We start from the raw sequence: 13,673 nt of genomic DNA on the forward strand, positions 1-13,673 counted from the left end.
ACTCATGTATTCACTTCATGCCCTGTACAATTTTGAGTTTGAAATGAACGTAAGCTTCTAATGTAGAAATTGAAGTAGTTTAAATAAGCAGATTGCTCCATGGCTTATAGTGCCAACAAATCAAATCCACTATATATGAAATCAGTTTTGGTCAAAAAGAGAGCTGCTAGATTCACTTAGTCAGAGAAAATGATGCATATACCCACTGCAACGATTACTGACACAGAATCCACATTTCGGGCAGACTGAACCAAATCGCCATCAATATTTGGGTCTTGGAAGATTTATAAATTTGACATTTCAAATGATGAAAGAACAAACTTAAAAGTCCTGGTCAAGAAAAAAATTGTAATATAACTAACTGAAAATAAAGCTAAAATTCTGTGTGTGGTCAATACATTTATTTCAAACCCTGTCATTGTAAGTCACATGGTGGATGTCAAGAACCTGCTCATCTCAAGTATTTAAAAATATGCAATAGCACAAGCAACATGAAGATTTATCACCAAACCACAGCATCCCCCACCCTCTCCCTTACCCCTACCCTCTTCCCTCAACCAAACACCGAGATTGTAGAGAGCAGGGCATGAATGCACATGAATCATTCAAGTAAGACAAAATGTACACAGCTGAGTAAGTTCCCTTCAGCTAACGTTGCTTTGAGTGCTGATTAGTGACTATATAGCATACTGTGAGGCAGGAAATTCCAGTTGGCAATTATTAAATATATAAATCAGCTGGCTGTTATCAATGGAGCTTATTTCAAAATACCGTGCATTGTTTTATACCACAATTTCTTGCTGAACAGTATTAAATTACTGAAGGGACTTGTAGCAAGTCTAGAAATAGGGAGAACAGCAACAGGGAGTCCCCTCCTGCCCAGGTGGGCACAGCTGCCTCCATTCCCATGACAGAGAGCGGCCAGTTGGTCAAAGGTCTGACATTGTCCAGTAAGACTCATAAACTATCATTGACACGCTTTGCAGACTAACCAAAATGAAAGCCTATAAGTAAACAATAAAAAAATTAACACTATTTTATTCTGACCAGCTATTGTTCTTTTCCCAATCTCAGTGCTGTTAACAAATTCAATGCATTTCAAATAAATGGACATTGAATACCCTTTGAGGTTTTAATCCTTGTTTTTCCAAAGTTGCACTCATAAGAACAGTGTAATTTGCAAACTCACACATGCTTGCCAAGCAGAATGAGCCAATCTCATGAGTGCAATTCCACCTTATTTTTCAAAAAAGGTAGAAGGATGCTGACACAAACAAGAGAAAATTTGCAGATGTTGGAAATCCAAGCAACACACACAAAATGCTGGAGGAACTCAGCAGGCCAGGCAGCATCTGCAGAAAAGTGTACAGTCAATGTATCAGGCCAAGACCCTCCAGCAGGACCTTCAGATGCTACCTGGGCTGCTGAGTTCTTCCAGCATTTTGCGTGTGTTGGTTAGAAGGATGCTGGTACTATTTAAATTAAACTGCTGAGTTGTAAGACCACATCACATTAAGTACTTTCAATCCACTGACTCTTACAAAATTTAACAATCTGTGGTTAGGACTAAAACAACTGTGATGGGGTGCAATGCTCAAACCATTGAATACAAGTACTAGTAATGGTTTGTCAGAAGAATTGGTTAAAAGTTGCAACTGCCCCACATACACAAATAAAAAAATTAACCACTACAATATTTTAAATATGATTATAATTTGACACATTTCGCAGTTGGACCTAGAAGTACATTTTATATATTTTTTGCAACACTGAGATGGGGCCATGTATACTCAACATATTTGCAACATCTTAGGACACTTCTGTGGTCAGAACAAGTTCTGTGAGCATGCAGTAGACAGGTAATTAATTATACAGCTAAAAATTCCAAAAAGTTTGCATATACAAATAATCAATAATTTTACTTAATTCCCTCTAAATATTATCTATATATCCCTTTTTTGTTTGAAATTATCTTTGAAACTCTAGATAAAGAACCTTCTGCTTTTCATTATTTAAAAAGGAAAAGATTCAAAGATTTTCTCCAGCTAAACCCTGAAACTACAAAATTTATTTTCAATTTGTGTTTACACCTGCTCTGCAAGACCACAGAAGTCTTACAGCAAGTATAAAACAGTAATATATATGAAAACGGCGATCAATATACCTCCATCTTGTTTCTTTTCCACTTCATCCCTGACTGCTGGTGAACTGAGAACAATTTTCAGTGTCAACTTAGGTTCTTTAGTATTTTGCACAATGATGGCTGCCTCTTCTGTGCATTTTTCAACTTCATATTTTTCTTCTGTTAGTTTCTAAAAGGTATCAAAAACACAAAATAGACAATCCAAAATTTAATAGCTCTTCCCCACATCTACATACTTCAATACAAAGGTCATTCATCAGTACTTAGCCAGTGAATGCTTGTTTATATATTACTAACAAATAACAATGGAAAAATTCTCTCAGGATGATAACTGCACTTTAAAAGTGCAAATCTTCAGCTACAGCAAGCTATTTCAAAAATTTATGACCAGCTAAATATTATTCCCCCAATATAAAACAAATTTCACAACATTAAAAAAGTGATTTCATCTTCCAAGAGGACTTCCCCCAGATGTTAATTATTATAGGCACAATTGCATGTCCTAATATTACATGTAATGGTACATTTTTTCCCTAAAAGGTAATTTAAATACTGATTACCATTCTTCTTACAGTTTCCCATTAGACTGATGATGACCTGTTTCTACTCCAGTGCTGTGAGTCCTGAAATGGTGAATAAAGTCAATGTGTGATCTGCAAACTCTACCAGAGATGGGCAAGGTATCTGATGAGGTGGGAAGAATAGTCTATGAAATAGTAACCTGGTCCCATCACTCATACAACACATCTGTGTGCTCCCCTTCATGGCCTTGAGGTTGTTAATACCAAGTAGAATATCCTTGCTACACTGAGTGGTCATGGGGAAGAGGCTTCTAGCAGTCAGTGGAGCTGTGACATTTGTTCAATCAATCTTTGAGCACGTCTGAATAATAAGACCATAAGATATAGGAGAAGTAGGCCATTCAGCCCATCGAGTCTGTTCCGCCATTCAATTATGGGCTGATCCAATTCTTCCAGTCATCCCCACTCTCCTGCCTTCTCCCCATACCCTTTGATGCCCTGGCTAATCAGGAACCTATCTATCTCTGCCTTAAATGCACCCAATGACTTGGTCTCCACAGCCACTGGTGGCAACAAATTCCACAGATTTACCACCCTCTGATTAAAGTAATTTCTCCCACATCTCTATTCTAAATGGACGTCCTTCAATCCCAAAGTTGTGCCCTCTTGTCCTAGACTCCCCTACCATGGGAAATAACTTTGCCATATCTAACCTATTCACGGCTTTTAACATAAAGAATGTCCCTGTGAGATCTCCCCCTTATTCTACTGAACTCCAGGGAATACAGGTCAAGAGCTGCCAGATGTTCCTCATATGTTAACCCTTTCATTCCTGGAATCATTCTCGTGAATCTTCTCTGAACCCTCTCCAATGTCAGTATATCCTTTCTAAATTAAGGAGACCAAAACTGCACACAATACTCCAAGTGTGGATTCACGAGTGCCTTACAGACCCTCAACATCACATCCTTGCTCTTATATTCTATACCTCTACAAATGAATGCCAAATGCATTTGCTTTCTTCACTACTGACTCAACCTGGAGGTTAACTTTTAAAGTATCCAGCACAAGGACTCTCAAGTCCCTTTGCATCTCTGCAATTCTCTCTCCATCTAAATAATAGTCTGCTTATTTATTCCTTCCACCAAAGTGCATGACCATACACTTTCCAACTTTGTACTTCATTTGCCACGTCTTTGCACATTCCACTAAACTACCTAAGTCTCTCAGCAGGCTCTCTAATTCCTCAACACTACCTGCTCCTCCACCTATCTTTGTATCATCGGCAAAATTAGCCACAAATCCATTAATCTCACAGTCCAAATCATTGACATACATCGTAAAAAGCAGCTGTCCCAACACTGACCCACTGGTAACTGGCAGCCAGCCAGAATAGGGTCCCTTTATTCCCACTATCTGTTTTCTGCTGATCAGCCAATGTTCCACCCATGCTAGTAACTTTCCCGTTAATTCCATAGGCTCTTATCTTGCTAAGCAGCCGTATGTGCTGCACCTTGTCAAAGGCCTGTTGAAAATCCAAATACACCACATCTACTGCATCTCCTTTGCCTACCCTGCTTGTAATTTTCTCAAAAAATTACAGTAGGTTAGTCAGCAGGATTTTTCTTTCAGGAAACCATACTGACTTTGCCCTATCTTGTATTGTGCCTCCAGGTACTCCGTAATCTAATTCCTAACAATCAATTCCAACAACTTCTGGGGAAGGTGGGACCTGTACAGATTAGATGGGCTGCACCTGAACTCGAGGAGGAGCAATATCCTTGCAGGTAGGTTTGCTAGCATGGTTCGGGAGGGTTTAAACTAATTTGCAAGGGGGATGGGATCCGGAGTGATAAGAACAGTGGAAGAAGCGCATGGAGTAAGCCAGATCTAACATATAGAGAGGCTTTGAGGAAAGAAAAGCAGAATAAAAGGTGTAAAGGTAGGAAGGTAGAAGGGCTAAAGTGTGTGTACTTCAATGCAAGAAGCATCAGGAACAAAGGTGATGAACTGAGAGCTTGGATACATACATGCAATTATGATGTAGTGGCCATTACAGAGATTTGGCTGGCACCAGGGCAGGAATGGATTCTCAATATTCCTGGATTTCAGTGCTTTAAAAGGGATGGGGTGGGGGGAAGGGAAGGAGGGGTGGCATTACTGGTCAGGGATACTATTACAACTACAGAAAGGGTGGGTAATGTAGCAGGATCCTCTTTAGAGTCAGTATGGGTGGAAGTCAGGAACAGGAAGGGGGCAGTTACTCTACTGGGGGTATTCTATAGGCCCTCTGGTAGCAGCAGAGATACCGAGGAGCAGATTAGGAGGCAGATTTTGGAAAGGTACAAAAATAACAGGGTTGTTATCATGGGTGACTTTAACTTCCCTAATATTGATTGGCACCTGATTAGTTCCAAGGGTTTGGACAGGGCAGAGTTTGTTAAGTGTGTCCAGGACGGATTCCTGTCACAGTATGTTGACAGGCCGACTCGGGGGAATGCCATACTAGATCTAGTATTAGGTAACGAACCGGGTCAGGTCACAGATCTCTCAGTGGGTGAGCATCGGGGGGACAGCGACCACTGCTCCCTGGCCTTCAGCATTATCATGGAAAAGGATAGAATCAGAGAGGACAGGAAAACTTTTAACTGGGGAAGGGCAAATTATGAAGTTATAAGGCTAGAACTTGCGGGTGTGTGAATTGGGATGATGTTTTTGCAGGGAAATGTACTATGGCCATGTGGTCAATGCTTAGAAATCTCTTGCAGGATGTTAGGGAAAAATTTGTCCCGGTGAGAAAGATAAAGAATGGTAGGGTGAAGGAACCATGGGTGACAAGTTAGGTGGAAAGTCTAGTCAGGTGAAAGAAGGCAGCATACATGAGGTTTAGGAAGCAAGGATCAGATGGGTCTATTGAGGAATTTAGGGTAGCAAGAAAGGAGCTTAAGAAGGGGCTGAGAAGAACAAGAAGGGGGCATGAGAAGACCTTGGTGAGTAGGGTAAAGGAAAACTCCAAGGCATTCTTCAATTATATGAAGAACAAAAGGATGACAAGAGTGAAGGTAGGACCGATTAGAGATGAAGGTGGGAAGATGTGCCTGGTGGCTGTGGAAGTGAGCAAAGTCCTCAATGAATAGTTCTCTTCGGTATTCACCAATGAGAGGGAACTTGATGACAGTGAGGACAATATGAGTGAGGTTGACATTCTGGAGCATGTTGATATTAAGGGAGAGGAGGTGTTAGAGTTGTTAAAATACATTAGGACGGTTAAGTCCCCGGGGCCTGACGGAATATTCCCCAGGCTGCTTCACGAGGCGAGGGAAGAGATTGCTGAGCCTCTGGCTAGGATCTTTATGTCCTCATTGTCTACTGGAATGGTACCGGAGGATTGGAGGGAGGCGAATGTTGTCCCCTTGTTCAAAAAAGGTAGTAGGGATAGTCCGGGTAATTATAGACCAGTGAGTCTTACATTTGTGGTGGGAAAACTGTTGGAAAAGATTCTTAGAGATAGGATCTCTGGGCACTTAGAGAATCATGGTCTGATCAGGGACAGTCAGCATGGCCTTGTAAAGGACAGATCGTGTCTAACAAGCCTGATACAGTTCTTTGAGGGGGTGCCCAGGCATATAGATGAGGGTAGTGCAGTGGATGTGATCTATGTGGATTTTAGTAAGGCATTTGACAAGGTTCCACATTAAAGGCTTATTCAGAAAGTCAGAAGGCATGGGATCCAGGGAAGTTTGGCCAGGTGGATTCAGAATTGGCTTGCCTGCAGAAGGCAGAGGGTCGTGGTGGAAGGAGTACATTCAGATTGGAGGGTTGTGACTAGTAATGTCCCACAAGGATCGGTTCTGGGACCTCTACTTTTCGTGATTTTTATTAACGACCTGGATGTGGGGGTAGAAGGGTGGGTTGGCAAGCTTGCAGATGACACAAAGGTTGGTGGTGTTGTAGATAGTGTAGAAGATTGTCAAAGATTGCAGAGAGACATTGATAGGTTGCAAAAGTGGGCTGAAAATTGGCAGATGGAGTTCAACCCAGAGAAGTGTGAGGTGATACACTTTGGAAGGACCAACTCCAAGGCAGAGTACAAAGTAAATGGCAGGATACTTGGTAGTGTGGAGGAGCAGAGGGTTCTGGGGGTACATGTCCACAGATTCCTGAAAATTGTCTCACAGGTGGATAGGGTAGTGGAGAAAGCTTATGGGGTGTTAGTTTTCATAAGTCGAGGGATAGAGTTTAAGAGTCGCGATGTAATGATGCAGCTCTATAAAACTCTGGTTAGGCCACACTTGGAGTACTGTGTTCAGTTCTGGTCGCCTCACTATAGGAAGGATGTCGAAGCATTGGAAAGGGTACAGAGGAGATTTACCAGGATGCTGCCTGGTTTAGAGAGTATGGATTATGATCAGAGATTAAGGGAGCTAGGGCTTTACTCTTAGGAGAGAAAGAGGATGAGAGGAGACATGATAGAGGTATACAGGATATTAAGAGGAATAGATAGAGTGGATAGCCAGCGCCTCTTCCCCAGGGCACCACTGCTCAATACAAGGGGACATGGCTTTAAGGTAAGGGGTGGGAAGTTCAAGGGGGATATTAGAGGAAGGTTCTTACTCAGAGAGTGGTTGGTGCGTGGAATATCCTGCCTGAGTCAGTGGTGGAGGCAAATACACTAGTGAAATTTAAGAGACTACTAGACAGGTATATGGAGGAATTTAAGGTGGGGGGTTATATGGGAGGCAGGGTTTGAGGGTTGGCACAACAATGTGGGCCAAAGGGACTGTACTGTGCTGTACTATTCTATGTTCTAACTTCCCAACCAGTGATGTCAGGCTAACAGGTCTATAGTTTCCTTTCTGCTGCCTTCCACCCTTCTTAAAAAGCGGAGTTACATTTGCAATTTTCCAGTCATCCAGTACAATGTCAGAATCTATCTATTCTTGAAAGATCATTGTTTATGCCTCTGCAATCTCTCCAGCTACTTTCTTCTGAACCCAAGGGTGCATTCAGGAGATTTATCTACCCTCAGACCATTAAGCTTCCTGAGCTTCTCAGTCGTAATTTTCACTGCACCTACTTCACTTCCCTGACACTCTTGAAAGTCTAGTATACTGCAGATGTCTTCCACTGTGAGGACTGGTGCAAAATACGCATTCAGTTTCTCTGCCACCTCTGCATCTCTCATTACAATATCTCCAGCGTCATTTTCTATTGGTCCTATATCTAACCTCAACTCTCTTTTACCCTTTATATACTTAAAAAAATCTTTTAGTGTCTTCTTTGATATTAGTCACCAGCATCCTTTCATAATTCACCTTTTCCTTCCTAATGACCTTCTTAGTTTCCTTCTGCAAGTTTTCCAATCCTCCATCTTCCCACTAGCTTTGGCTTCCTTGTATGCCCTCTCTTTTGTTTTTACTTTGGTTTTGACTTCAGTTGTCAGCCATCCTTCTTCCATTTGAAAATTTCTTATAATTTGGAATATATCTGTCTTGCACTTCCCTCATTTTTCACAGAAACTCCAGCCATTGCTGCTCTGCTGTCCTTCTTGCTACTGTCCCTTTCCAGCCAACTTTGGCCAGTTCCCCTCTCATGCCATTGTAATTTCCTTTATTCCACTGAATTACCGGCACATTGGTATTTAGTTTCTCCTTCTCAAATTTCAAAGTTAACTTGATCATATTGTGATCACTGTTCCCTAAGGGTTCCATAACCTTGAGCTCTCTTATCACCTATGGATCATTGCATAATGTCCTCCCATAACCGACACAGAATACAGAAAACATTTTTTGCCCAACATTGCAAATGAGAATAACTAGGGCCCAGTGCAGGTGATTTGGCCTCTGAGAGGACACTGTCATCGGTTAAGATGACTGAAGCTCTGTTGCACTGAGTTTTATGATTTCATCAGGGTTCATACGTTCAAGCCAAGAATGCAAGAAGCTGCAGAGAGTAGTGTACTCTACCCAATACAGGCACTTCTCTCCCCACCATTGGTCATATCTATAGGAGGCACTGCTTCAAGAAGGCAACATCCATCATCAAAGGTCCCCATTATTTGGACCTATCTATCTTCCTGCAGCTACCATCAGGCAGAAGGTATAAAAGTCTAAAGGCCTTCAACACCAGGTTCAATAACAGCTACTTCTTTTTAACCATTCAGTCTTGAACTAACAGACACAATTTTAATCACTACCTGGGTATAGCAACACTGTGACCAGTAGGGTCCCAAATTGGGTTGTCTATTGTGTCCAGTGCTCCCAAGCGGCTTCCTCTACATTGGTGAGCCCCATCATAAGTTGGGGGACCACCTTGTAGAGCACCTCCTCTCCATCCATCAAAAGCTGAACTTCCATTGGGCAAGCATTTTAATTCCGGTTCCTATTCCTGTTCCAACATTAAAGTCCATGGCTTCCTCTTGTGCCACAATGAGGCCACCCTCAAGGTGGAGGAGCAACACTTTATATTCTGTCTGAATTGCCTCCAAACCGATAGCATGAATATCAATTTCTCCTCCCCCTTGCCTCTTCGTCTATACCCCACTCTGGCCTCTTACCTCTTCTCACCTGCTTATTACTTCCTCCTTCATCTCTTTCTCCTATGGTCCACTGTCCTTTCATATCAGATTTGTTCCTCTCTAGCCCCTTACCTTTCCAATCTATCTGGAATAACCTATTACTTTCTAGCTATCCTCCTTCCCTTTCCTCCACTATTTTAATCTGGTGCCTTCCCCCTTCCTTTTTTGAAGAAGGGTCTTGGCCCGAAACATCGACTATTTATTCACTTCCATAGATGCTGCCTGACCTGCTGGGTTCCTCCAGTTTGAGTTTGTTGCTTTGGATTTCCAGAGTTTCTCATGACTATGATCACTTTGCACTAGAGTTGACATTTTTCTGTTCTAATTTTGTTCTAATCTGCCAAAACAGATAGTGGGGAGGTTGTGGACAAAGATATTGTTAAGACTCAGACAAAGTCAGGAATCGAAAGTTATGGTGTGACTAATGTTCTGAATGTCCTGAGTTGCGTACATTTCAATGCAAGAAGTATTGTAGGAAAGGCAGATGATCTCAGGGCAGAGATAACACATGGAATTATGCTACTGTAGCTATCAGTGAGACTTGCTTGCAGCAGGGGCAGGACTGGCAGCTCAATATTCCAGTGTTCTGCTGTTCAGAATGCAAAGGTAATGATAGGGGACTCAATAGTCAGGGGAACAGACAAGATATTCTGTGCATGTAAACAGAGCACTGGAATGGTAAGTTGCCTACCACATGCCAGGGTCATGGACATCTCAGATTCTGCCTACAGCACTTTGGAGGGTGAGGGAGAGCAGACAGATGTCTTGCTACATATTGATACCAATGACAATAGATTCTGAAAAGAGAATTTAGAGGGCTAGGCAGAAAGCCGAGAAGCAGGACCTCCATTGTAGTAATTTCTGCTGTGCCTATTGTCTTGTTTATTATTTATAGTAATGCCTGCACTGTTTAGTGCACTTTATGCAGTCCTGGGTAGGTCTGTAGTCTAGTGTAGTGTTTGTGTTGTTTTACATAGTTCAGTGTAGTTTTTGTATTGTTTCATGTAGCACCATGGTCCTGAAAAATGTTGTCTCGTTTTTTACTGTGTACTGTACCAGCAGTTATGGTCGAAATGACAATAAAAAGTGACTTGACTTGAATTGCTGTCTGTGCCACGTGCCAGTGAGTGTAGAATCAGGATGATTTGGCAGATTAATGCGTGGCGGAGAAGCTAGTGCAGGGGGTAAGGCTTCAGGTCCTTGGATCATTGGGATATCTTCTGGGGAGGTATGATCTGTACAAAAGTGACAGGTTGTACCTGAACCTGAGGGGGTCCAATATTGCACGGGTGGGTTTAAACTAATTTGGCAGGGAGGTGGGAACAGGAGTAAAGGGGCTCAGGGTAAGTAAAAAAGCAAAGACTGCCAAGAAGGGCAGGCAGATGATAGGGCAAAATTGCAGCCAGCAGGGTGAGTATCAGTGCATTAGAAATGCAGAATCAAACAGGCTAGCAAATACAGTACATAAAGTGTTATCTCTCAATGCACAGAGAATAAGAAATAAGGTGGACAATCTTGTTGCACTGTTACAGATAGTCAGGTATGATGCTGCGACTTACACTGAATTGTGATTGAAGGATGGTTGTAGTTGGGAGCTGAATGTCCAAGGTCACACATTGTATCAGACGCATAGGAAGGTAGGCAGAGGGGGAGGCATGCCTCTGCTGGTAAAGAATGGCATCAAATCAGTTGAAAGATGTGGAATAGGATGAGAAGATGTTGAAACCTTGTGAGTTGAGTTAAAAAACCACAAGGGTAAAAGGACCCTGATGGCAGTTATATACAGGCCTCCCTACAGTAGCTGGGATGTGGACCACAGCTTATAACAGGAAATAGAAAAGATGTGTCAAAAGGGCAATGTAATGATAGTCATGGGAGATTTCAACATTCAGGTTGATTGGGAAAATCAGGTTGATAATGGATCTCAAGAGAGTGAACTTGTTGAATGCCTATGAGATGGCTTTTTAGAGCAGTTTGTCAGCTATACTGGACTGAATGTTATGTGATGAAACAAAGATGATTAGGGAGCTTAAGGTAAAAGAACCCTGAGGGAGCTGTGATCACAATATGACTGAGTTCAACGTGAAATCTGATAGGGAGAAAGTAAAGTCTGATGCAGCAGTACTTCAGTGGAGTAAAGGAAATTATAGTGGTATGAGAGAGCAGTTGGCCAAAGTAAATTGTAAGGAGCTGCTGGCAGGGATGACAGGAGAGCAGCAATGGCATGAGTTTCTTGGAAAAATGAAGAAGGTGCAGGATAGATGGATTCCAAAAATGAAGAAATACTCAAATGGCAAAATAGTACAACTGTGGCTAACAAGGGAAGGCATAGCTAATATAAAAGAAAAAGAAAGGCCATACAACAAAGCAAAAATTTGTGGGAAGATAGAGGACTGGGAAGCTTTTAAAAAGCTACAGAGAGCAACTAAAAAAAGCATTAGGAGGGAAAAGATGAAATATGAAAGGAAGTTTGCAAACAATATTGAAGTGGATAGTAAAAACTTTTTCAAGTATGTAAAAAAATTATAGAGATGAGAGTGGATATAGGACTGCTAGAAAATGAAGCCAAAGAAATAATAATGGGCCATAAGGAGATGGCAGACGAAGTAAATGAGTTCTTTGCATCAGTCTTCACCGTGGAAGACACGAGCAGTGCGTCAGATATTGAAGGGTACGAGGGAAGAGAAGTGAGTGCAGTTACTATTACAAGAGAGGTGGTACTCAAAAAGCCGAAAGACCGAAGGGTACATAAGTCACGTGGACCACATGAACTGCACCCGAGCGTTCTGAAAGAGATAGCGGTAGAGATTGTAGAAGCATTAATAATTATCACTGGATTCTGGCATGGAACCAGAGGACTGAAAAATCGAAAATGTCATTCCACTCTTTAAGAAAGGAGGAAGGCAGCAGAAAGGAAGTTACAGACCAGTTGGCCTGACCTCAGTGGTTGGGAAGATGTTGGAGTCAATTGTTAAGGATGAGGTAATGGAGTACTTGGTGACACAGAACAAGATAGGACAAAGTCAACATGGTTTCCTTGAGGGAAAATCTTGTCTGACGAAACTGTTGGAATTCTTTGAGAAGATTACAAGTAGGATAGATAAAGAGGATACAGTGGGTGCTGGGAGTCCTTGTGCAGAACACCCATGTTGACTTTGTCCTATCTTGTCCTGTGTCACCAAGTACTCCATTACCTTATCCTTAACTTGCAGATAGAATTGGTGGTGAGGAAGGCAATTGCAATGTTGGCATTCATTTCAAGAGATCTAGATTACAAGAGCAGGGAAGTGATGCTGAGGCTTCACAAGGCACTGGCGAGGCCTCACCTTGAGTATTGTGAATGCTTTTGGGCTCCTCATCTAAGAAAAACTGTGTTGACATCGTAGAGGGTTCAGAGGAGGTTCACAAGGATGATTCCAGGAATGAAAGGGTTATCATACAAGGAATGTTTGATAGCTTCGGATCTGTACTCGCTGGAATTTAGAAAGACGAGGGGAGATCTCATTGAAACCTTTTGAAAATTGAAAGGCCTAAACAGAGTAGATGGAAAGCATGTTTCTCTGGTGGGGATAGAGGGGCATCCATTTAAAAAACAGGGATGTGGATATATTTCTTTAGCCAGAGGGTGGTGAATTTGTGTAATTTGTTACCACAGGCAGCTGTTGGAGGCCAGGTCTTTGTGTGTATTTAAGGCAGAACTTGACAGGCTCTTGATTAGACATGGCATCAAAGGTTACAGGGAGAAGGCCAAAGAGTGGGGTAGAGGAGGGGAGAAAAGGTTCAGCTCTGATTGAATGGCCAAGCAGGCTCAATAGGCAAATGGTCTAATTCTGCTCCTATGTCTTATGGTTTTAGATACAAGAAAGTGGGACCAATTAAAGGTTACGGGTGGCATTTATAGTCAGGGAAATTGTCACGGCAGTGCTCAGCCTGGACAGACTGGAGAACTGAACTAGTGAGGCTTTATGGGTGGAACTGAGGAATAAGAAAGGTATGATTATGTTAATGGGGCTATATTTTATGGACACCCAACAGTCCACAGGATTTAGAAGAACAAATTTGTAGAGAGATCACAGACTGTTGCAAGAAACATAAGGTTGTTCTAGTAGATGATTGTAACTTTCCTCGTATTTACTGGGACTCCCATACTATAAAAGGACTAGATGGGATAGAGTTTGTCAAATGTGTTCAGGAAAATTTCGTTAATCAGTACAGTGGAGTCCCAAGAGAGTGTGTAATACTTGTCCTCCTATTAGGGAATGAGAGAGGGCATGCGACAGAAGTTTGTGTAGGATAACACTTTGCATCTAGTGATCATAATGCCATTAATTTTAAAGTAAATATGCAAAAAGATAGGTCTGGTCCAGGGGCTGAGATTCTGAATAGGAGAACAACTCGTTTTGATGGTATCAGTAAGGATCTGGCAAGTCTG

The 13,673-nt window shown here is 42.0% G+C and overlaps 1 protein-coding gene across 3 annotated transcripts in view; it reads right to left on the minus strand.

The window, feature by feature from the left end:
- strbp (spermatid perinuclear RNA binding protein) overlaps positions 1–13,673 on the minus strand; it is a 267,170-nt gene that overhangs the window by 88,748 nt on the left and 164,749 nt on the right. For all 3 annotated transcript variants that reach the window (XM_072239910.1, XM_072239908.1, XM_072239909.1), the window contains one exon: positions 2,165–2,312. In XM_072239910.1, coding sequence (XP_072096011.1) covers positions 2,165–2,312 — 148 coding nt within the window. The remainder of the gene's footprint in view (positions 1–2,164; positions 2,313–13,673) is intronic.

This window comes from Mobula birostris, chromosome 22, assembly GCF_030028105.1.
Source record: "Mobula birostris isolate sMobBir1 chromosome 22, sMobBir1.hap1, whole genome shotgun sequence".
NCBI lineage: Eukaryota > Metazoa > Chordata > Chondrichthyes > Myliobatiformes > Myliobatidae > Mobula > Mobula birostris.